The sequence below is a fragment of the Tachysurus vachellii genome, chromosome 13 (assembly GCF_030014155.1).
Source record: "Tachysurus vachellii isolate PV-2020 chromosome 13, HZAU_Pvac_v1, whole genome shotgun sequence".
NCBI lineage: Eukaryota > Metazoa > Chordata > Actinopteri > Siluriformes > Bagridae > Tachysurus > Tachysurus vachellii.
In genome coordinates, this window is record NC_083472.1 from 16,546,348 (window position 1) to 16,572,675 (window position 26,328).

Below are 26,328 nucleotides of genomic sequence, written 5' to 3' on the forward strand. Positions count from 1 at the left end.
GAATGCACAGGGTGAGGAGGGCGCCATTTTGGACCTAGGCTAAATATAAAGCACGGTATAAAGCTATAGGAAGCCTTGCAATCGAATGGCTCTCGAAACAAGGCAGGCGTTATCAAAATATAGGATAAATCTAATGGAAATGTACTATGAACTTATAAAATAAGAATCCCATTGTAGAACTGAAAAGAACTGAACGACTTAGTGACTTATTTCTTTCCTACTCTGCTGTAACTAGCTTTTGGCGCGTATGAGGAAAATACCGGCTGCGTTCTTCTTCTTCTTCGTACGCGGGTCTCTCTTCCCAGTGCTGATTGGTGCGATGGGACATCAATCACCTCTTAGCCGCTCCCCTCCCCCCATTCAGCCACTAGCTGTAATGTTCCAGTGTGTTTACTACTGTATTTAGGATAAGGACACGGTCACGTATATGTTCTGAGTCCTCAACAAAAAAGTCTTGAATTTATTAATTTTAAAGACACTTTTTAGGACTCCACCATGCCGAAAAGAAAGGTATGTAAGTCCACTGTTTCTGTTGATAATTTTACTTGAAAACAGTGAAGGAGTTTGCTATTAATGTCTTGCTGTTTATTGTAATGCTATGTACACAAGACTTATTTTTCTTTGTTTGCAAAATATCTAATTTTCGTAAATATTTTTAGACGTTTTACAAAAATCGCTGCAGTAAAAATCTATCTAAATTTCCATTATTTTCGAAGAGTGCACCAGTATTCTGTTTGTCCTGCAACCTTGCTCGGTGGAGTCTGAAATCTAGTTTTGGTCTCCATGCTGGTAAACCTCAAGCAGCCATGCTTTTACACTTCACTGTGAAAATGGCTCGAGAACAAACGCTGAATTTGATCGTCTTTAACCTCTAAATAGGCTTCAACAGGGCTCGAAAAATGGCGCATCAAATTTCTTTTCAGTTGCACTCGACAAGGTCTACTTTAATGGCGGCGAAAAGATATATTTGTTGTTTTTTCCCTTTGTTCGCGCTGCCAGATGGTTGCAATTACGGTTATTTGACGGCAGATGGCGCCTTGGACTTTCGTTGCGGCCCCTCCCCCCAGGTCTGGGAGTCGATCGCAAAAGAAGATTCTCCGATTCCATGCCTTGGGAACTTAAGAGTCGACTCCTAAGCTTTGTTGTCGATTCTGAGAAAAAAAATAAATAAATAAGATTCAGCTCAAGTACACACATCCCCACAAGACGTTGATTTGGTTGGGAATTCAAGGGTTACTGTTAATAGTTATAGTAAATATAGTACAGCAGCACTTTATTTAATTATACAATTAATACAAATTTAGTTTTTTTAATTAATTCTGCTAGCTATGAGTGTTAGTAATTTGATTTGCAAAATGGTAACTTCATCTGATGTATTGTTGACTAAGATCAAAATTTAGTATGCATTTGCTAACAGTGTAATGTTTTTAACAAAACAAATCTGTAAGTGGCAGGTAGTCAGTATATTTTTGTCATGTACTATTATTATTATTATTATTAATAATAATAATAATAACAATATAACGTGTAGTTCCAGTTCTGTTATTTTAAACATAGTGATCATGTTTTCTTTCCCCAATCTTATGTCTTTTAGCAACAGGGTGCTGAGGGTGATGCAAAGGAAGAGGTATAGATAAACTTTTTTTTAAATTTACATCCAAACCTTTACTTGCATATGGTTTATTTTCTGAACGTTTTGTTTTTGTCTAAGGTATAGATGAACTATACGTTTTCAAGTAATTAGTAATGTAGATTTTGTGTTAAGTTGATATTCTTTCTAACTTTTCAGCCTCAAAGAAGATCTGCACGGTTATCTGCAGTAAGTCCCCAATAATATTTGCTAAATTATTTGCATCTTATTAATCTGTAGATATTATTTTGATGTGAAATGTTTTTGTTGCTAGAAAAGTTGCTAGAGTATTTAATGCAATTTTGGTGAGTGGTCTGTCGTTAACTGTGTTTAATTCATAGAGACCGGCTCCTCCAAAATCTGAACCAAAGGCAAAAAAGCCAGCTAAGGTAAACACAAGTTGATAATTTTTGCACTTCCTTAGAAGTTATGATGGTGCTTAATTATTATTTGTAGAAGAAACAGTTTTAAACAGTAGCATTACAACACACTTTTAAGTCTTTTTAATTCCCAAAGGGTAAGTTTAATTTAAATTTTCCCATGCTGAGCTGATCAAGGGTCAGATTTAGGAGTTTTGCATTACTCAGAAAAAGCAGCAACCCTGAAATTCCCATGTCACAGAATTTTTGTCAGGTATTATATGTTTTTGATTGATAGGAAGAATTTTTTGGCAGATTAATTGCATCTTAAAAATATAGATATTTTAATTAAGTTAAATTAAATTATTCTGAAGTTGTGAGTTCTCATATTATTTTATTAAATGAACCCCACATCCAAATCCCCCACGGAATTACTTTTTGAAATTACAGAACACTGAAAAATATGCTGCAATTTTTTTTTCCTGACAGAAAGACAAAGTGGTTAAAGACAAGAAAGAGGACAAAAAGAACAAGGGGAAGGCTAGGGAGTCTACAGAGCCAGAGGCGAATGAAGAGAATCACTCAGAAAATGGAGAAGCCAAGAGCAATGCGGTATACGTCACACATACTTTTCTTTTATCCATTAGAAGTTTACCAGAAGTTTTATGATCATAATGTTTCTTTAATGTTGTTCAGTATCAGCTCTGTTTTGGTACTGTGACCACATGCTTGAACAGTAGGCACTAGGCATGACCTTTTTTTATTACTTTAGAGTCCGATCTGTATGCTCTCTAGCAAAGTGAAGCCTTTAATTAGCTTCACTAATGTGTAGTGTTTTTTTTTTTTTTTTTTCTCTCTTCCTTTTTTCTCCCCCCTCTTTTGGCCAGGCAGTATATAATAACACAACATTAACATGAAGATGGTGTAGAAAAAGCTGAAATATATCTTGAGAATCGAATGAACAGTAATACGCATATGCCCAAAAAGGTGTTTTTAGTGTAATCAAATATTCTTTTTTTTAATCCATTACACTTAAAAGGTGTAAGTATAACTATTTTTGGTCAGCTATAAACAATGCTCAATTACATTCCCAATAAGATACAAATGAGCTTTAAAAACACATAAATGAATGAAGAAATAAAAAGAGCAAATTGCCTACCGCTGTGGCATCAGGCATACAGCTAAACACTTTTAGGTGCACTTTTTTGCCAGTGAAAAAAAGCAGTGCACAGATATGGCCACTTTTCCTTTATAGCACAAATTTGTAGGTACAAGGCCATATTGTTCAACATTTTTGGACAACTAGCCTTGAAAAAAAAAATCCTAAATACAATGGTCCAACACACAAAAATTAATTTTGTTATAACTTGAGAAGATGGTTAAAACACAAATGGTTGAAATGGAGATTTCACAATTTCCCAGAGATCATTTTTAACTTTATTGAAGCTCAAGAAATTTAGTTGAAATATTTGCTTTGGTGCCAGAGTAACAGGGTGGGGAAGGTAATTTTTTTTAAATGGTATACTGCCCCTCAAGTGGCAGATTTCATGAAACAATTATTACTAATACCAAGGAAGTTTGTCATCACTCTAATAAAGCACTCCTTTCTCTTTTGCTATCCTTGCCATGGAATTCTTAATAAAAAAAAGAATATATACTTGAACTGTAGATGATATGTACCAAATTGGTGGTTATAGGATCAATGGTATGGACTAGTTCACAAAAGTATTTTTTTTGTCATTATATCATGTTTTTCTTTTCAAGAATCCAGTACATTTGAATTTTGAAGGGATTTAGGGTAAATAAGGTTTAGGACAAAAAGTTACAAGCAAAAACGTATCTTGAAATTTGACCTGTTGGTAGTGCTACCAAGGTGAATGGTTTGACACACAATTTCAAGGAACTTTTTTTATGCATAAGCACTCATGCAAATTTCATCCAGGAGTACTTTGGACTGTCCTCTATTGATGTGCAAAATTTCATAAAAGTTCACTTAGGGGCTCTATGGGCTGTATTAGACTCCCGTAAGTGCAATAATAGTGAAAAATTGTAATTACAATAGGTTTATAGCACCTTTGGTGCATGGCGAAAATATAAGATGGACAGTCTAAGACAGATATATTAAGATACCCACACGCAATGATTTATATCAGGATAAAAGTGAGGAATAAGTAATTTATATAAGTAAATATGGTGATCATGAACATCTCTTTTTCTCAGGTCGAGGAGACTCCAGCAGAAAATAAGGAGGAGGCAAAGTCTGAGTAGCACCACTGCCTCTAAGCAACTGTCTCTCCCTGTCCAGTTCCCTTTTTTTTCCAGGCATCAAAAGCGCTCTCACTCATGCTGTTGCCCCTCTCTTCAAGGCATATTGTTAACAGAGGAATATTTTTATCAATGATTTTATAAGTATCAGTACAGATTTTTAGCACAAACTAAAGCTGAATGTGGCATACCTTGCAGATTTGCTGCAGTAAAATTTAGTTTCTGCAAGATGAACACACTAAAATCCTTTTTTTAAAATGTCATTTTGTGAGTGTTGACAGCTTGTTTGGTCTAGTAAGTGCATAAATGCTTCTACAGTTTTGAGTGCTTATCCTGTGAGTGTCACTCCACCCCCCAATTCCACACTTTCTTTTTATTTTCCCTTTTCTACCCTGCCCACCTGCCACTTTTCCTACCCCTATTCTGAACTATATTACTATATAACAAGTGATTTTATTTTGCTGTTTTTTTAATAGGAAAAACTTATACATGTGCAGTGAGTCTACTTGCTTTTGTCTCGTGTACTAGATTTTTTTTTCACTTCAGTGTAATTGTTCTTAGGATGGATGAATACCAGGAAAAAAAAACATCTGAAAAACATTCCAGGGCAGAGATAAATGGCCTGAACTTTTTCGACCTACCCTCTATTAGTTCAAAAACAATATTTTATCAAGAGCAGCTCATCTAAGACTAAGCTGTTATGTGAAATTTTCTAAATGATGACAATTTTTTAGGATGAAATTATAATCTTTACTGAAGTATGCAGGTATTTCTGCACCCTAGCTGACTTTCTGGATGTCTCTTAATAAATGAAAACCTTCAAATTTTCCTCAGCTTGCTTCTCTGCATGAATATGTTCATATGTTAATTCTAGTAAGTAATTTATTCAAGAGAGTTTACGCCCTTAGAAAGGCATTGCATTGTAACTACCTGCTTGTGCCAGCAAGCTTCTTGCTTCTTGATGATCAGAGGCTAATTTAGCCTTAAAAAATGCTGATCTCTTTGTATAAAACGAAAGGTATTGGGAATTGCAGATCTACACGATAAACATATTTCTATGTCATCCCTGGCACATTTTATTTTATGCTCATTGACAGGGCTACTCATGCTGATGGGCCTGAGATTGCCTGCCTGTCAATGGACAGTGCCACAGCACAACAAACATAAACGAATAACCTAATCTCTGTTTACACTGGGACGATTATAGCATGTTTCACGACATTCTCCAATGTTTATATCCAAGTGATTTCCACTGGCGATGAGCCGAGTGAAAGTGCAGATTCACTCCCTGACATTAGATGCTGTTTAGTGGAAGAACAGAAATTCTCAGATACGCAGCGGTGCATAACTTTAAGCTTCTTACACTCGCTTGTCACAATAACAAGTTAAATAAAAGTTAAAGCACTTTTTCAAAATGTAAGGTATTGGGTGATTTGGTCACTGTAACATATACAGGTACATCTCAGTAAATTAGAATGTCGTGGAAAAGTTCATTTATTTCAGTAATTCAACTCAAATAGTGAAACTTTTGTATTATATAAATTTAGCACACAAAGGCTGAAGTAGTTTGGTACTTTTAATTGTATGTTGGCTCACATTTAACAGAAACCCACCAATTCACAGAGCATCTCAAAAAAATTAGAATATGGTGACATACCAATCAGCCAATCAACTCAAAAACACATGCAAAGGTTTCCTGGGCCATCAAAATGCTCTCTCAGTTTGGTTCACTGGGCTACACATTCATGGGGAAGACTGCTGATCTGACAGTTGTCCAGAAGACAATCATTGACACCCTTCATAAGGAGGGTAAGCCACAAACATTCATTGCCAAAGAAGCTGCCTGTTCAAAGAATTCTGTATCCAAGCATGTTAACAGACAGTTGAGTGGAAGGAAAACTTGTGGAAGAAAAGATGCAGAATCAGCAGAGAGAACTACAGCCTTGAGAGGCTTGTCAAGCAAAATCTATTCAAGAATTTGGGTGAACTTCACAAGGAATGGACTGAGGCCAGTGGCAAGGCATCATCACCACACACAGACGTGTCAAGGAATTTGGCTACAGTTGTCGTATTTCTTTTGTTAAGCCACTCCTGAACCAAAGACAAGGTCAGAGGTGTATTATCTCAGAGGTGTCATTTCATTTGGAAACCAGGGTCCTAGAGTCTGGAGGAAGGGCGGAGAAGCTCATAGCCCAAGTTGCTTGAAAACCACTGCACCTGTTTACCAAGAAATGTTTAGAGCACGTCATGCTTCCTTCTGCTGACCAGCTTTTTAAAGATGCTGAATTCATTTTTCAGCAGAATTTGGCACCCCTTGTTGGTGTGCTTGAATAGCCAGCAAACTCACCACATTGTCAAGAGGAAAATGAGACCAAAAAATTGCAGATGAGATGAAGGCCACTTTCAAAGAACCCTGGGCTTCCATTTTTTGAGATAGTGAATTGGTGGGTTTTTGTTAAATGTGAGCCAAAATCATCACAATTAAAAGTACCAAAAACTTCTTCAGTCTGTTTGTACTGAATTTATATAATACACGAGTTTCACTATTTGAGATGAACTGCTGAAATAAATTAACTTTTCCAATACATTCTAATTTATTGAGATGCACCTGTACTTATTAACCCCTTTGGACACGTCGGGATGTTTTTGACCATTGGGTGGCATATTTTCCCTAATTTTTGAGGAATTTTACTTTGGAAAGAGTATATAAAATTTTTGACCGGGTCTATAATTTTCTGTATTCATATTTTACACCTTTGAGAGCAGAAATGTCCATCACATTCATAATTAAATTAATTTTATATAAAAATAGAGAAATATTTCAATTTCTTTTGCATAAATCTGTTAATCAACCTAAGTTCTAATGAAAACTACTAAATAAAAAAAATACTATATTAATTATTGGCATTACAAATTTGCCTAAAAATACTCACAAAAATGACTTATTTTTAATATAAAAGAAGAAAACTGGATTTTTTTTTACATATTAAAGTATTGGATAGGTTAAAGATTACTAACATTGGCTTTCCCCCAATTTACATATCGTGGCCCATTGACCTATATTATAATCATTACTCCATTAAATAGGCCTGTGCAAAAACCAGCACAGTATAGTGCTTTTGTGTGTGTATGTATGAAATGCTTGTCTTCTGTAGATGGTAAAGCATGTTTGAAACGACCTTAAAATCCTTCAGATATCTACTTTTTCATGTTTTCTTAAAAAAAAAAAAAAACTTCATCAGATTTATGAACATAATTTATTATAAATATGAATATGAAAATGAACTGAACAATTGTGCAAAATAATGGATGAAGAGCTAAAAACAAACTATTTAGTGCATGTGTGCATGTGAGTTCAGCCTTTCCAGCAGGACTGGCAGCATGTAACCTGGTGCATGTTGCATACAGGATTTCCACACTGGATGCAGGTGCCTATGGTCCGTTTTTAACTTTAGGGCAACACGCACACCTTCTCCATCTAACTTTAGGGCAACACGCACATCTTTGTTTCTGCGCTGCAGGTGCTTGCTGGTGGTCGTGGCTCAATGGGAGCCGCTGCAGACTGGATTTCTCTCGTCAGTACATCAGCAACTGGTGCATAAGGAAGTGCTTACTCCCCAGTACTGCTGCAGAGACAAGAGCATTTCCTAGCTTCTCTAGAAATAGCCTCCTTTTTTAGAACTTATTATGGTTCTACTATGGATCCACTTCAGTGAATAGAACAAAAGCATTGTATGATGCAATGTCTAACGTTCGAAAAAAGTGATTGTGGCCACCAATTGGTCCTCCGCTTGCAGTTGTAGCTACAAAGACAAAAGAACAAGAAAACAAGTTTCACATTTTATAGCTGCACATGACAAGAATAATCATGCAAATATTGTCAAAACACAAACCATCTCCTAAACTTATCTCACACAAGCACATATATTCAGTAAAAATTTACAGGAATAGGATGCATGTAGAGTCAAATATGTAATGGCACATACCTCCTAGATTGTCAACACCTCCCTTGCAGCGTTTGTAATCAGTGACAATCACTGGCCATTCATCCCTGACTTTGTACTGATGAGAGTTACATTCCTACCCCGTCATAGTTTTTGTAAACGCAAAGATGGAGGAGAGGACAGGTTGACCTTTATTTTGTACCAGGTTGGGTGGCAGCTCTGGTTTGCTTCTCCTCAGAGTCCCAACCAAGGCAGTTTTTTTAAGCAGCTCCTGAGCAAGTGAACAAGATGTAAAACAATTGTCATGCCACAGTGACACCCTGGAGCCCTTTTGTCATTTCCAGGGTGACACACTTTGCCCTGGCCCACCTCTGCTGCATCCCATGCCTTTTTTAAGTAAATGTTACATCTCCAGGCATATGATGGTGTGACATTGGCAATAACCCAGATTTTAAGTCCATACCTATGTGGCTTTTTAGGCATGTTCTGGCAAAATCGGCACCTTCCTTTAAATGGCAAAAGTTGCTCATCCACTGCGACCTCTTGCCCATGGATGAATAACAGAGGAAGGCGAATCAGTCCACATCTCCCACAGTGATCTAATAGAGGCAAGCTTTCCTCCTTCTGATGAGCTGGTCTCTGCAGCTTGTCATCAAAGCACAAAGCTTTGTTTATAAGCTGGAACTTTGTGGCTCTTAAAATTGCATGCCCACTTCGATCAACCCACAGTGAGGGTGTGGAATCCATGGAGGTGCATAAATACACTTCCTTTATTTTCTGTTTACTGCATGTAGGCTATTTATGTAAATGAGGGAGAAATAATTAATTCAATTAAATTCAATTTATTTGTATAGTGCTTTTAACAATTTCCCATTGTCTCAAAGCAGCTTTACAGAAGTATGGAAACAGAAGAAAAATAAATATATAATAATAATAATAATAATTAAGAAGAAGAAGAAAAAATAAGGATAAAAATGAATAAATAAATGGGGTGTATAACCAAGGTCCACCATTTTGTTATCCTGCAAATTGTTGCCTGTGAATACAATGATGCAATAATTAGGCAGGTGGCTATTTTAATGAGGTCAACAATACTTATGTACAAATATATGCCAAGTGCCAAAGTATGTCATATATGTTATATTCAATAATGTCGCTTATGCACAATTTTCTTTTTTTGATCAAATAAATAAGTCAAACAGTAATTTTTGTGAATAAATCAAATCTGTTGTAATCTAATCTTCTAATCTGGTTATGCTTTCATAGGCCTTTACTGCATCTGACTTCAGTTCAGTTAAACTTTACTTTTATCTTGGGTTATTTTGCCTTATTTGTCCCAAATGCATGCTCAGTTGGCTTAAGGTCAAATGATCGAATTGGCCATTGCAGGACATTACATACCTTTGCTTTAAAACAACCTTGAGTTGTTCAACCTTGAGCATGTCAGAATTCATCATGTGTTATCACTGTCACATTGTAAAATAAACACAAAGGAACCAGTTTCATTGACAGCCATATATGCCCATGCTATAAGATTAGGTGGTATATTTGGATCACGATCATTACTCTGAAGAAGTCTTCTCTTTACTGGGGACTTTGGCATAGATAGCATGCCGCCTGGATGCTGCTCATCTTTTTTTTTTTAATGTCATCACCTGGTATCCTTCACTATCACTCTCCCTGTCCTACCTAAAACTTCCAACATCTCTCTCGTATCTCTATTAAACTTTCTTTTTCCTCTGTAGATTCTGGCACTCTTTCATCTCTTTCCTTTCCTCTCTCCTTAAACATGGATCTCCTCATCTCCTCTCCTCTGTACACCAAACCAAGGAAGACTTCATGCACTGCTCCTTGGCTGTCAGAGGTGTCCCATAGCAATCTGAGAGATCCGAGAACATAAGAGAAAGTGGAAGAAATCAAAACGCAAGACAGATCTTACCTCTAACTGTACACTCCTGGCAAAATTCTCTTCAGACTTGACTTCTGCCAAGACTGCCTTATACAAGGAACAGCATTAAGCTTCACACATAAGATCCTCATAAGCTCCACATTATCATTTCTTCACTGCTTAACCCCCCAGACCCACTTGCATAAATTTCCATGACTGCTAAAGACTTTGCCACCTTTTACAATGAGAAGATTGAGAAAGTCTGCTAGACCTTCACTTCTGCCCTGACTACACCTACAATACAAAGCCAGGATTTCCCTACTCCTTCAATGTCACATTCATCAACAGTCTGTTGATTTCTGGCAGAACAATCTCCAAGATCCCAACCAGTCGTCAATGCTATAAATTCTATGGAGACTGCCCTTTTGCCTGTCTTTAAAAAACTACATGCTGCTAAATCAGCCAAGCCATCATCTGTTCTCATCCTCCTCGACTTTTTGGCACCATTTGATACAGTCAACTACCAGACTCTTTTCCCCCTCAGGAGTCTTGAGATTCATGGTTCAGGATAGGAATGGTTTGCTTCCTATCCTTAAGGTTGCTCTTATAGGGTAATGTGGAGGGGAGTGAAATCTGCTCCATGCAGACTCTTCACTGGTGTCCCCTAGGGATCAGTACTTGGTCCTCTCCTTTTCTCTATCTACACTGTCTACTTTCTTGGTGAAGTTATATCCTCACATGGGTTCTCTTTTCACTGCTATGCTGATCAAACTCAACTTATTTTCTCCTTTACTCCCTCAGATACTGCAGCTTCTGCTCGTAACTCAACATGTCTGGACATATCATCATGGATGATGTCTCACCAGTTGAAAATCAATCCCATCATCCCAGGTAATTCTTCCCCATGTCGGTATCTTGCAATATCCCTACACAAAAATCTGACCCCCTTTGCCCACTGCTCGCAACCTTGTGGTAACCATATACAGTCAACTGTCCTTTTCCTCACATGTTGCTAATGAAGGTTTCATGTAGGTTTCTTCTACATCATGGATAGAAATAAATAAATGAATGTATACAATTAAAGTTTAAAATTAATTTAAAAAGATTAACTTAAAATTTATGATAGTATATATCTATCCGTTTCCCTAATGAGCAAGCCGGAGGCAACGCGGCAAGGAAAAACTCCCTGAGATGATATGAGGAAGAAACCTTAAGAGGAACCAGGCTCAGAAGGGAACCCATCCTCATTTGGGTGACAGTCTACAGTAAATAGTGTAAATGTAAATTATGTCCTTTCTACTAAAGTTTATAATAGTGCAACTGAGAGCTCCTGAGGAACTAATAGGTCATCATAAACTCTGAGTTCAGCGCAGACCTGATTGCTGATAAAGACCAGACCATACAGCTGACTGACACAACATTGGTTCAAAAGAAGGCATTACAGTCTCCGGGCGGCTTCATGCACAACAATCCCATGAGACACTGTTTGACCATGCAGATCAATCCCTGGCAAGGTGACCAAGGTGACGAGACTCCAGCCACCGGTAGAATATCAGGATTGAGGAAGTAGCTATGTAAGAAGAGATGATCAGGCTAGGAACTCAGAACACTGGGAGCTCGGGCGTGGCATATATAGCTTGACAGAGAGACAGAAAAATTGTTAGGTATGACTGTAATCAGGACAATGTAAATTATGTGCAAAGTGCAGACATGGACTCCGGCAAGACTAGCTATGACAGCATAACTAAAAGGCTACAGCCAGAAGGTGAGACAGACATGAGGGCTTCCTGGGATGTAAAGCGTCCCACCACTCCACAGTCTGCAAACCTGAGTGACTTGCGAGGGTGGTAAGCCGACAGCATCCAGACATCCCAGTTCACAAAACACTCTATGCCCAAGAACCCTCCATATCTACTCCTTTACGTAAGAAAAGCTTTTCATAAAAAGTTAGATGTGTGAAATCAAATCTGTTTTTAGCCTGGACTTAAATAGTAAGACTGGACTTAAATAGTGTGTCTGAGTCCTGAACACCAATTGGAATTCTGTTCCATAACTGTACGGCTCTGTGAGAAAAAGCTCTGCCCCCTGCTGTAGCCTTTTGTACATGAGGTACTACCAAATATTCTGCACCTTTTGATCGAAGTAGGCATGACGGATCATAAAAAAAAACAAAAAAATCTCTCAGGCAATATGGCGCGAGACCATTAACTGCTTTATAGGTCAATAATAGTATTTTATAATCAATGCGAAACTTGACTGGAAGCTAATGCATTGAGGATAAGATAGGGGTTATATGTTCATATCTTCTAGTTCTAGTTAGGACTCTAGCTGCTGTGTTCTGCACCAACTGGAGCTTGTTTATACTCCTACTGGAACATCCAGACAGTAAAGCATTACAATAATCCAACTTAGAGGTAACAAATGCATGAACTGAGATGAAAGGAGGCTACCCTTGTGGTATTATTTATGTGAGCTTCAAATGAGAGACCGGTATCAATAATCACACCAAGATCTTTTACTGCTGCACGTGATGTAATAGAATGACCATCCAGAGTTACTCTGTAATCAGAGAGCTTACTTCTGGCTGCCTGTGGACCTAGTAAAAGCACTTCTGTCTTGTCAGACTTAAGCAGGAGGAAGTTAGTAAACATCCACTGTCTAATGTCCTTCACACAATCTTCAATCTTATCAAGCTGGTGACTCAAATCTGACTTAGTTGAAACATACTGTATAACTGTGTGTCATTAGCATAATAGTAAAAGTCAATACCATGTTTACGAATAATTAGCATATATAGGGAGAAAAGCAATGGGCCTAAAACAGAACCTTGCGGAACACCGAACATTAGTTTGTTTAGAGTGGTCACCATTTAGATCTGCGAACTGATATCGATCTGTCAAATAAGACCCGATCCAGGAGAGGGCTGTCCCTTTAACACCAACAACATGTTCTAGCCTATCAAGTAGATTAACTTGGTCAGTGGTATCAAAGGTTGCACTAAGATCAAGTAATACTAGCAAAGAGACACAACCCTGATCAGAGACCAGTAACAGGCCATTTACAACTTTAACCACCGCTGTCTCTGTGCTATGATGAGGCCTAAATCCTGAACGATACGTTTCATGAATATTATTCTTATGTAGGTATGAGCATAACTGCTGAGCTACAACTTTTTCTAGGATCTTGGAGATAAAGGAGAGGTTTGATATTGGGCTAGAGTTGGCCAGCTAGGTTGGGTTGAGGTCAGGTTTTTTAATCAAAGGTTTGATAACTGCTAGCTTAAAAGATTTTGGCACATAGTCAGTGCTAAGGGAAGAATTTATTATCTTTAGAATGGGTTGAATAGCTACTGGTGGTATCTGTTTAAAGAAACGTGTGTAAAGGATCCAGTATGCAGGTTGATAATTTTGAAGAATAAATCAGTGAAAATAAGTCTAAATACTGATCAAAAACAGAAATATTATCTACAGCATTATCTATCTATTTGTTTGGTATAATGGTCTGAATTTTATGCCTGATGTTATAAATCTTTTAATTGAAATAATTCATGAAGTCGTTACTGCTACAAATAGATGGTGTGTGCTTTTTGACAGTGTTTTTATTCCTAGTTAATTTTGCTACAGTAAATAAACTTTAGCATTATTTTTGTTATCTTCAATAAGGCTGGAGAAATACACCGATCTAGCAGCACTACGAGATTTTTCTAAGACTAAGTCTTTCCTTCCAGGATAATTGAAATACTGATAATTTATTTTGACGCCATTTACATTCTAATTTCGTAGCAGATTGTTTTAAAGTCTGTGTGTTGTCATTGTACCAGGGTGTGAGTTTTTTCTCTCTTCTTAATTTCCTTTTAAGTGGAGCTACAATATCAAGGGTGTAGAGAAACACTGACTCTAAATATTCAGTCACCTGATCAAGTTGTGTCGGGTCAGATGGGGATCCAATCATAGATGATTATTCTGGAAGACTCTTGGTAAATCTCTCTGCAGTAGTGAATGTAAATTTATGTCAGTTAAGTTAAGAGAAATCAAGCATCGCGTTAGTTCTTGCAGGCCACGTCCTCAAGCGTGCATCAGCTGTTATTCAGCTGTCCATGACGCGCACCAATCCGGTTACGACATCCATATTACCCGACCATTTAAATTCCCATTCATTGAGCCGCTTTCTAGCGCTTCGCTGCTGCTGCGATTTAAACTCGCTCCTCCAACCCCGACTCCACCATGCCGGAACCTGTGTTCGTTGTACCAGTTTACGTCATAAATCTCCACATATTTTTCTCTCTCTCTCCCTCTCTCTCTATTTATTTATTTATTTATTTATCCATTCATTCATTTATTACTTTCCAAAAAAAGTTATTTTTTAATTACTTTTTAAAAACTTTATATTTTTAAAAAATTTAATTAATTTTTTAAGTAATTCTGATCAGTAATCAATTCATTAGCCATAAGGGCTTTAGATGCAAGAGATCTTATATTTAACAGTCCTAGCTTCAGATAAAAGGTGCTGGCTGTGCATTCACTTTGATCTAATTTTATGCTTATAAGGTTACTAAAACATATTTTTTGAGTATTTACAGTTTTTTGTTTAGCTCGGGAAACAGACACAGTTTCTATATTGTGAACACTGGGTGACGACTCAATGCTGCTAGCAGATTAGTCACCGATTAACTAGTCCTGTTCTTAATGTGCTATGCTGCAAGAAATGAGAGCAGCACCTTCCCGTGTGGGATGGACACAGTTACGTCCTAACAGGCCAGCCTTGCTCTCAAAAGTGCTCCAATTATCTATGAAGCCCACATTGTTTTCGGAGCACCACCTGGACTTTCAGCAGTTCAGCGACCATAACCTGCTGTAAGCTACATCGCCACTCCACATTGGGATGGGGCCAAAGCTTACTACAGCTTCGGACATCGCCTTCGCTAATTTACACATCTCTACAATATTACTCTTAGTAATCTCTGACTGACAAAGGCTTATATCATTAGCTCCAATTGGAAAACTACCTTCGAGCCATACAACTTACATGACCATAACAATACATACTTGTATTGTGATATAAACCATAACAGACAAACTGCTGGTTTTCCGTTTCTTTTGAACAGGTGGGTAGCCCTTAGTTAACTCAGTGAGTGGTATGACAATAATGGAATAATTTGCAATAAAGCAGTGGTAATATCCACGAAATCCTAAAGTTCCCAAAACATCCAAAAAATCCAAGTTCCCAAAACATCTCTGAGAGAAATATTTTCACTACAGGTGCAATTATCATGCATACACACACTCTGCCATTCTTTTTTCTAGCTATCACTATGGGAGAGGCATTTGGGCTAAGTGATTCTCTAATAATCCCTTCAGCCTACAGTTCTTGCAAGTGGTGGCAGACATCCTCTATATCGGCCGGAGTGATTTGTCTGGATCATTCAAAAGTCCCACTCTATCTGACAACTTTTGGGCTAAACGAGATTTCCAGGCTGCCGGAATAGGTGAACTGCCAAAATCGAACAAGAATGGATCCAAAGATTTCTGAGGTACTGCAAACATGTTGACAATTATACCTGATCAAGAACATTACCCATTGGAATACATATTCCTTTCTGAGATCCTGCCTTGATGCCCGATGACGCCTGAGATAGGCACAGGCTCCCCGTGACCCGAGGTAGTTCGGATAAGCGGTAGAAAAGTCACCTGTTTTTTCAGAAGAATATGGATTCATGTCAAAAATCTCTAAATTAAACATTAACGTTCTTATTATCATGGAAATGTTATCATCTGAGTCAACAATAGTATCAGTAAACTGACATGCTGCATGTTTTTGACAATGTATGCTAGAAATCTCCCAGTCTGTCTCCATGCTAATGAAATCTTTGTTTTGAGTATCTTATTTTCTTTTGTGCATCCACAGTGATGAACTCTGATTGAGATCTATTATACTTTATTTCCTTAACCAATAGCTGAACCTCTAAGGCCCTTTGATTTTGGCACTTTTTAGAAGAAGCATATAATAATAAATATAAATGAATAATAAATAATCATCCCCTTGTGTAAACAGGTTTCCCATAATAAAGATGGGTTATTAGTGGATAAAAAGTTAATAGATAAAGTTTTTAAATTCAGAGGAAACTTTTTGTCTCCTCTCCACTGTATAGGACAGTCTATTGTATTTTATAGTTCCATAATGACACTGGAATGATCTGATAGTAAGATACTTTCTATATAACAAGATAATACTAAATGCAAATTTGTTTTTTGGCATAAAAAACAAATAGTCTTGATTATAGGAAATAGAAAAGAATGCATATTCCTTAGCTGTTAGAAGAGTTCTCCAAACATTTTAAAATCCAAGATCTTTAAAGATATTCTGATGAGATTTTGCCTGAGCAGTTATGGAGGCCTATGTGGGTGTCTGTTTACAAGCGGGTTCATTATGCAATTTAAATCTCTGCCCACAATTGTTAAATTTGCTGACCTGGCAATCCAAAAACACTTTAGTAACAAAGTCAAATGGATGAACTGGAGGATAGTACATGTTTAGTATGAGAATAGAGTTACCTTGCCACATGCCTTCAATGTGGCAACCACAAAGCGACCATTGCTAAATATTTAGGAATAGTTTAAATATTTTAAATAAATATAAACTAAATAAACTAAATAAATATTTTAAATAGTTGTATGTTAAGTTAAGTTATGTTTAATGAGAATAGCAACACCTCTGCTTCTTGATTTAAAAGACAAAATATATGTATCGGCCCAAAAACACCCTGTTATAATTTTAGATGTTCTACATCACTTGAGTGAGTCTCCTGTAAAAGAGCAATTCTGATATTTCCTTTTTCTCCCAAATTCTATATTATTATATATTATAGGATTATGGATACCTCAAATATTCCAAGATCCTACTAGACATTAAATAATGCACAGACAACTTATAATAATGTAACTTAGAATAATAAAATACCCCTCCAAACACCATTTACATCCTTGAACACAAACATCACCACGCTCCCTGCAACTTGATGCATCTTCACTTTTGTTCATGTACCACATAACTGCCTGCAAAAGCTTGTGCCGCTAGCCCAGGTTGTCACTAAATGCAGACATGTCACCTGGTGTGGCAAAACGCTTCATTGTCCCATTGATGGACAGTCTTAGAGTTGCAGGATGGCATATTCAATCTTCATCTTTTGCAGTCGCTATTTGACATTGTCAAAGGCTTTGTGTTTATCACCATCACATAATAATAATTGAGGAATGAAATCCTCTCATCTGTGCCAACACGACAAGCTGCGTCCAACAATCATTGCTTACCTGTAAAGTTATTGAACTTTATGATGAATGGTCTGGGTCATTATGCAGGTCCTGGCAATGGTGCCATAAAGCAATGAGCACGATCAAACTTAATCTGCCCTGCATTCGTTGATATTTTCTGTAATCAGGCAGCCTTTTAAAAAAAAGTTCACTGGATCACTGCCTTCCATCCTTCTGGCAACCCAAATAAACGCATATTGCACCTGTGCCAGCAATTCTAAAGATTGTCAATGTGTTCTGATGTTTCCTACCCCTTTTTTCGAAGATCAGTCACTGTAGCATGCAGAGATTCCTTTGATTTTGCCCCACACAATCAACCAAGGCCTGGGTCCTTTATCTTGGCTAGGACATTATTCACTTTCCCATCTATTACCTTCGTTTTCAGTTAATTTATTCAAAGCTTGAGCAAAATTTGGGTTGGAACTTTTTGCCATATTTTTTTAGCTTATTGCATTCGGTCAGATGCTTTTCAAAAATATTGATTGTAAGAAAATAAAATGTAAGAAAATAAAATGATGATGGCAAAGGTCTTAATGAAGAAGAAAAAGTTTATTCCAACGTAGCAGTGACAAAATACATGAAGTACTTTGGGTTTAACGGAGTCAAGAAGAACACAGGACAAGTCCTGCTCAAGCATTTTATACTGTTTTTCCTCTTTGTTGTTTAAATGAGGTTTCACTTTGAATGTGTATTGAGCGTAAGAACTGAGTGTCTCTCAAATGGCTGGGTCACACATTGTTGTTTAGTTGGCTGTCTTTAAATGTTAATCATGGTCACGTATTGTTACAGTTTTCACCCAAATGGTCACTTTAATTGGTAATCATGGTCACGTATACCCTTTGATTAGTGATGGTCCTTGATGTCCTGCTGCCGCTCCCATACTAACAATTTAATCAAGTTTATTCATTTAGAGTTCTAAACGTATTTCCTTATGATACTCAAGCCATTTTAGGAATGAGCTTGTTCTGACGTGTATCTTTGAGGGGAATCTGGGTGCATATAATCTGTAATTTCTTACATGAACCAAAGACATCACACTAATCTTCTAACCAAATACAAGGATTTCACTATCCAGTCAGACTATTGAGACTATGAAAGCACAATCAGGAAAAGAACAAATATGGTACGTACATACGTACATACATACATACATACATACATACATACATACATACCGTACATACATACATTCATTTTTTTTTTTTAAATCATTATTATTTTGACAGGCCAATTAGTGTCGATTGTTATTATTTTGTGTGCTGGGAAACATGTACATATCTTATGTGGCTTCTAAAGGGCAGTAGTAAATGAAAAAAATAAGATATTTAAAGAAAATAATGACAATTTACACTGATTATACTGTTTAAAATTTTAATGCATCATGTTCCCTTCTTAAGCATCAGTGAATGTTCATCAGCTTCTTTTATATTACTTGTGTACAAATCTCTCTGAATGTTCTCAGAGTAAAAAGATGGTTTTTAAAACCATGTAGCTTTTATTGGAAAGGGGTTTAAATATACAGAATGTGCAGTATGTGCAGGACCAGAATGTAAACTTTTGAACTGGTTCATTTGTCCAAATTCAGATATTTCTTATTAGACTATATTTGGGGGAAGTCGTGACCTAATGGTTAGAGAGTCTGACTCCTAACACTAAGGTTGTGGGTTCGAGTCTCGAGTCTATATATATATATATATATATATATATATATATATATATATATATATATATATATATATATATATATATATATAAAATCTATACATTTATAAATTATTACCTTTAATAGATCAAAAATGGCTATTTATCAATGTTGAATACAATAGATTTTTCAGTGCTTATTTCAAGTTTGTGTGCACATTCATGGACTAAAAAAAACATTGACACCTTCATATGTGACAGCTGCCACAAAGACTTTTTAGAGAAGAGGAATGGCTGCTTAATTCTAGCTTGCTGAATGAGTGCATGCATAAAAACCAAGTTGTTTTCTCCCAAAGCATAGAAAGTGGCATGTCATTTGTGGCACATCTGTGGCAATTTTTTAAGTTGAAATTATTATGACGTCTCCTTAGATTAAAAGACCAATCATGCCAGTCATGTCCTTACTACATTTGGCAGTATTACCAAAACATTACCCTGTTTAGTCTTATTTCAGTCTTATTCATTGGCAAACGCCATTATTTCTGACCACATATGCAATTATATCTACAAACACTGATATGTAGGTATGTTTGGCAACAAAATTATATAATTTTATTATTTTGAGTATTAAAATTAAATTATTAATATGAGCATTAAAATGAAAATTATTTTATGTACTACAATAATTGTGTATACCACTATACCCTAGTAGTGCTTTTTATTCTCTCTTTTCTATGTTATGCTGTCTATATTATATCAGATGTTGAGTGGAAACTTTTAGGAAACCTTGCATTCAGGTGTGTTACATTTCAGAAAAGATCAGAACAATATTTTATTACTAGTTTACAATTATAATAACATAATATGTTTAAAATAATATAATATGTTTTTATAATTTAGGCTATTTGTAGCATATTGTAGCATACTGTGTGTGTGTGCGTGTGTGTGTGTGTGTGTGTGTGTAATATGTATAAAATTCATTTATTCATTCATTTTCTACCACTTATCCGAACTATTCTCAGGTCACGGGGAGCCTGTGCCTATCTCAGGCGTCATTGGGCATCAAGGCAGGATACACCCTGGACAGAGTGCCAACCCATTGCAGGGCACACACACTCTCATTCACTCACACACTCACACACCACAAACAATTTTTCCAGAGATGCCAATCAACCTACCATGCATGTTTTGGACCGGGGGAGGAAACCAGAGTACCCGGAGGAAATCCCCGAGGCACGGGGAGAACATGCAAACTCCACACACACAAGGCGGAGGTGGGAATCGAACCCCCAACCCTATAGGTGTGAGGCAAATGTGCTAACCACTAAGCCACCATGCCCCCATGTTTAAAATTAAAATGATTGATATTATATATTCTGTTCAGTAATCCCTGTATGCCTTATGTTTCTTTTAGTCTTTAAATCTTAATGTAATACTTAGCCTACTGGTTTTCTACATAGGCCTATTGATAAAATAATAGTAATTATAATCATAGCATTTTATTATTATATTATTATTATTATTATAGCATTATATTATTATATTATTATATTATTATTATAGCAATAATAATTTGAGCATTTTGTCATTATCACAGGCTAAACAACCGAACGGTGCCTTCACTAACATGGCTTTATGATTTATTTGTATACTGTATTTATAGCCTATGTGCATAAGGAATTAAAATTATTGAGGCCTGTTCAAAATAACACTTCTCTTCAGTCCCAACCGTAATCATTGTATGCTTTATGTTTCTTTTAGTCTTTCAATTTTAATGTAATACTTAGCTTAATGGTTTTCTATTTATTTTTATAAAAATAACATAAACAAATTAGCATTGTATCATTATCACAGGCTAAACAACCTAACAGTGCCTCTAATTGTCTTTGTTCTCTCTCATTGGGTGCACTGAGTCCACCTAATTTTGAATTTCACAGTGCGCATATGAAGCTCGTCTCTGATTGGATAATGAGTGACGGAGTGACGTCAATAACGAGCGAGCCAGAGAGCTGCATTTACTAGACAAAAAAAACAGGTGCAGCAGAAATCCTCGGACCACTTTGTCATTTTAAAATAATTTTAAAAGTTTTTAGGAAAAATCTACGACTTCAACACAAGTTTTTTTGGAGGATCTGCTGCTGTTAATCCAGAAAAATTAAAGTTTGCACGGTAAGCTTTACATTTAGTCTAGTTTTTTTCGAGACTAAGTGAAAATGTGTGCTGAAAGCCCATGGTGTAGGCTAAGTTACGTTAACAGTTAAGCTAGCACTAGTTAATATTTAAGATAGCCAGCTAGGTCAATGCGTGATAACTTAGTTCAGCTGAAAAGCACAGGCAAACACTTGAAATCCTAAAAATTATCACCTGCGTCTTTTGTAAAAAGAATTTGAATACATTAAAATTCAAAAATTAGTAATTACTACATTGCAGAATGCATAGGAATTAGCCCCGTTGTCTTTTCAAATGTGTTGCCAGCAGCAAAAAATGGAAAAACTCAGGTGACAGGTGATGTTCCAACACTGATGCCAATCCAGAGGAGGTAAAATGTCTAATGAAGTCCACATTTTACACACAGCGTCAACAAGTAAACCAAGGAAAAAGTATCAAATGCCTTAGAGAGGAGTGGCCATTTTGGTTTGATGAACTAGGCATGTCAGTCCACTTCAAGGAACTCACTTGGATTGACCTCAAAGAGACATTCACACGAAATTTGGATTTGAAGGGAAAAAGGCTTCTCGACTACATGACCACAGTTTGTGTCAACAAGAGCAAGAAGTTCTTTAAGAATTATACAAGGCTTCACAGGATGCGGGGACTGCAGAGTGGCTGCTCAGATGATGTGATAGAGATGCTCCTGCTTCTGCTCAGCTACTTTGATGAGGAGGAGGAGTCCATGTTTTTCCATGTAGAAGATAGATTTCTGGCAGAAGAAGTCCAACTGGAGCAAGTGCCTCTGACCCCCGCTGTTATTGTCTGTGGTAAGTCTGTTTTTATTTTTTTCAATCTTTTTTTATTGCACTGTTTATAGAATTTCTCATGTGAGTGCAGAGCTTATTGATATAACCTGTTAAATAATTTGTTCTTAGGACAGTCCTGCTATTCCTCAACAAGGCACATGCTGAGTCTGGATCAGAACCTAATCAACACAAACATCTCCTCATTCATTTCTGCATTGTGCCTCATGTTCAGGAGCTACTACTGTTTTAATATCCATTATCCATAACTCCAACTCTGGAGTTTCTTCAAAGGAGAGTAAACATGGCTTTCTCATTACTACTTTCCCTGGTCTAGTCTGGCTCATACACACACTCACACAGACAGACACACACGCACGCACACAGACAGACAGACAGACAGGCATGCACAAAGACAGATACACACGCGCACAGACAGACAGATACATGCACGCACAGAGAGACAGACAGATACAAGTGCGCACAGACAGACACGCATTCGTACAGACAGACACACACATACAGTACATTCATGAATTGACACACATGCATACACACACAGAGACACACACATACATGCATATATTCACAGACACACACACTCACACACTGTAGTTTTTTACTGATCAACTCAAATGCTTAATATGCTTTTATTCTACAGGTGTTTTTTCTCAGTAAACCCAGAAGAGGGAACCAAAGTACAGAATAAAAACTCCAAGCATTCTCTCAACTTGAACCCTCGAGTCCTCACCCTGATACAGGAACTCTCCGTTCACGAGTGGCATTAAGTCTAAATATGGACTCTTTCTGTTGACTCAGAGACTCTGTTTGTTTGAGAAGAGGTACTGTTTTCACTTTGTTAAATCCACAATGTGTATTATGGTTAAGGCACTATGTAATTTGTTTTAAATTCTTAAAGGTGCACTGTAACTTTTTCTGGTAGAGGGTCCGTACAGTATGTATCTTGCATTTATTCAATTAGAACTGTTTTTAATGCAAAAAAATACCAACCTTCATTCTTACTGTAAGGGGGCTCGCCTCTCCACAGATCTGACCTCTAACTTGGCTTATTGGCATCACCTGATTGTCTCTGTGGAGATCAATAAGTCTTATGAAATACTGTGGAACATTCCAGACAGGGAGAGTGTGGGTTGTTGTTGTTGTGAATTGGGTTGTTGTGCGCCTGGCTCTTAAAGTTTGTGGCAGAAAAATGTCCAGATTTAAAGAGTCTAATCTTCTGGAGTATTTCAACTTGGATTCAGTCATAGTTTTTAAAAAAAAACATTACATGTAGCTTCTTTGCATCTTGTATATGTTGAAAATGATGTATTTATTAAATTTACTACAATATAACATTATTAAAACATAAAAATACAGCATATTATGGATATTTTATGTATACAGGACATCTCCATTTAAAATGCAAAAAAAAGTTTTACTGTTGTTTTGCCAGTTTAAATTATTCTTTTTGTTTGATATTTCCCTGTTAATTTGATCATTTATTGATGCACAATAAGCAATTTTTACATGTAAAAAATACAGGAAATTGTCTATTTATATACAACAGCTATGTGAAATTAACAAAAAAAAAAGTGTAGACTTAACAATTTTTTTTATGTGATTCATTATTTCATTCACTGTAAATCAATTTTGTCTGTAAAGGTCATCTACGGTGCTGCTGTATTTTTTTACAGGAATTCTCTGGTAACCAGCATTTTTCCTGTAAAAACAAGTCTGTTTTTTTTTGTTTTTTTTTACAGTGTGCAAGTCATGCTTTTTTTACGGTCATTTCACCTTTTAATCCACAGCTCTTAATTAAAAAAAAAAAACCCAGATAACCTGAATGTTTCTAAAATACCCTGTTGTGTTTTAGAAAACTAGAATAATAACAGAAGTTATTATGAACAAATATGACTAAAACATCAAAAGGTTAAGTCTAAAACTAAAAACCCTAACTATCAAGAACATGATTTAAGATGATTAAGAGATACTACTGAAGGATTTGCATGCTTGTCAGATAAACAGAAAAATTAGTTTCTCTTATAAACAAGGTAAAGAAAATAACTTTTTTTCCAAAACTTTTTCAGTGTGTTTTATATATGATTATTCTTAAAAAGTATACAGACACAATACCTTTACTGCTTACTTATGAAATATTAAAAAGCTTTGTTGTTTTTTGTTGTTGACTTGCACATGAATAATAGAATAAAATACTTTTATTGTCATTGTACAGCTGTACAACGAAACTGAGGCTCTCACATAAAAGCACACATTCACAAACACATAGAATGAAACATATAAACGTAGATGTAAACAGACAGATGTAAACAGGTAAAATATAACTACATACAGAAAGTGCAGAATACAGCGAGTGCAAATGTAAGCAAAAATGTACAGTCGGAGACTGCAAGTATATTAAAGCACACCTTTATTAATTTATTTTGTCTGAAACTTCAGGTTACTTGAGTAAAATCAGGTAAAGAGTAAAATTTGTTGTACTACAATCCAACACTAGAGGGCGACATACACATTTTGGTTTCCCTTCAGACAGGTGACAGCATATAGATTTTGCCGGCATATAGATATAATTGTTGCTTCACCCTATCTGTTTCTAAGCTGCTTGTGCAATTGTGCTACTTTAGATTCACTGTCTTCCAAATATATTACCCCAACTGCAGTTCTGTTTTCCTATCTTCATACATATCTACTTTTAAAATCTGGCATATTTACAATGTTTGTGTTTTGAAACACAATAGTAAACTTGCATGAACATCCTGCATGCCTCTTACTCCCCAACATCTTACATACTGTATAATTGAGATGGATTATCATGAATATGCCTTTTTGTGTTCATCCTATGTGGCATAGGGATATGTAATTTAGGCTACATTGTGTGTGGCACTTAGTTTAATGCACTATCTGGGTCATTGGATTTAAAATGTCACTGGACCATGTGTAGTGTTGTATATTTTTGTTAACAGGCAGGGTAACTGAAAGCCTTCTTTGCTCTTTTTTTTCTGAGTAAGTACATTACCCTGATGGAGGTGAGAGGACAGTAAGTCTGTGAAATGCTTGTCTTTAAGCCAGTCTAACAAGCTCATTATCCCATAAAGGGAGCTGCAGTTTTTCATTTGCAACTCAGAGATACTGAAGTCCTTCAGAGACATCAGCAATATGGGATTCCTAAAGGAAGCTGTCATTTTTCCCTAGATAAAATATTAACTGCATGTGCTCCCATATCTGCCTTCAAAAGATATTATTTTTACCAATAAAGAAGTGATACTTTCAGTAAAGCTTGTATAATCACAGTTTAGCCAAATTACAGTGAATGTAAGTTTGAAACATAAGCCTTAAACAACTAATAGATTTACTTTAGCTTTTCATTAATATACTAATAACTGACTAATCATAATTTACTAGTATGTTATATAGCATTATGATTTGCTGTATAGGTACCTCAGATAACAGATGTCTGATGACAGCTACCTTTGTTGCCCAGTAAATAATAATATATTTACTGAAAACCTGAACAGTTAGCTTTATTATTATTTTAAGTAAAATTTTATCTCTGTTATTTCTTGCAGATATAAAAGGAAAATGATCAAATTAATATGGACTGTCTACATCAAAGTGTTTACTGGTGTTATTGACTGATTTTCATTTGTGAGGTGTTGGTGGAGAAATTAAAAAAGAAATCAAGCAGATTGTGAATAGATGAGAGTTTGAATGAAAAATATTCCAGCTGTACAAGTCAAGGGCCCATCAAGCAAGTTGTCGTAGCAACCACATATGAGTTTTTGAAAAGAGACTTTAGCATGGACAAAAACATTTTGCTTTATGATAGACAGTAAACATTAGTTACGTCATTTAGTTTTATGTAAGTGGACATCATATCTGAATTCTGAATAAGAACTAGCTTATTTTTTATTTTGATTAGAACTGCATACATGTAGTAATACTTAGGGCCATCTATGTTAAGACCTTATTTCCTTATGCACCCATCCCTTAAGCGACAGACTAAACAAGAATTTAAGGGGTGAAAATAGATACAAACCTGCAAACCTGTTAAAGGGCCTGAATATGGATTTAGAATGCATTAAGAGTAATGATGTAGTGTTTTTAATATTGTTAATTGATTACTTGCATTGGTCCTTCTTAAATGGCTTCTTATTTCAGCACCTGGTTTAACTTTGAATGTCATTGAACTGTTGAGTCATTTTGAGACCTGAGAACATTTTTGCATGTCAGGCAATACAGCTATAACAGTAACAGATGCAGTTAAATTTTTTTATGTGAAAATGCAGTCACAATCAGGAATTTCCATACAGCAATTGTACCCC

The 26,328-nt window shown here is 36.2% G+C and overlaps 1 protein-coding gene across 1 annotated transcript; it reads left to right on the plus strand.

The window, feature by feature from the left end:
• Window positions 1–352: 352 nt before the first annotated feature.
• hmgn6 (high mobility group nucleosome binding domain 6) lies at window positions 353–5,087 on the plus strand. The gene is made up of 6 exons (XM_060885370.1): window positions 353–510; window positions 1,595–1,627; window positions 1,790–1,819; window positions 1,972–2,019; window positions 2,479–2,601; window positions 4,210–5,087. Exons 1-6 carry the CDS (start codon window positions 496–498, stop codon window positions 4,255–4,257), a joined length of 297 nt encoding a protein of 98 aa, XP_060741353.1. The 5' UTR covers window positions 353–495; the 3' UTR covers window positions 4,258–5,087.
• Window positions 5,088–26,328: the final 21,241 nt, after the last annotated feature.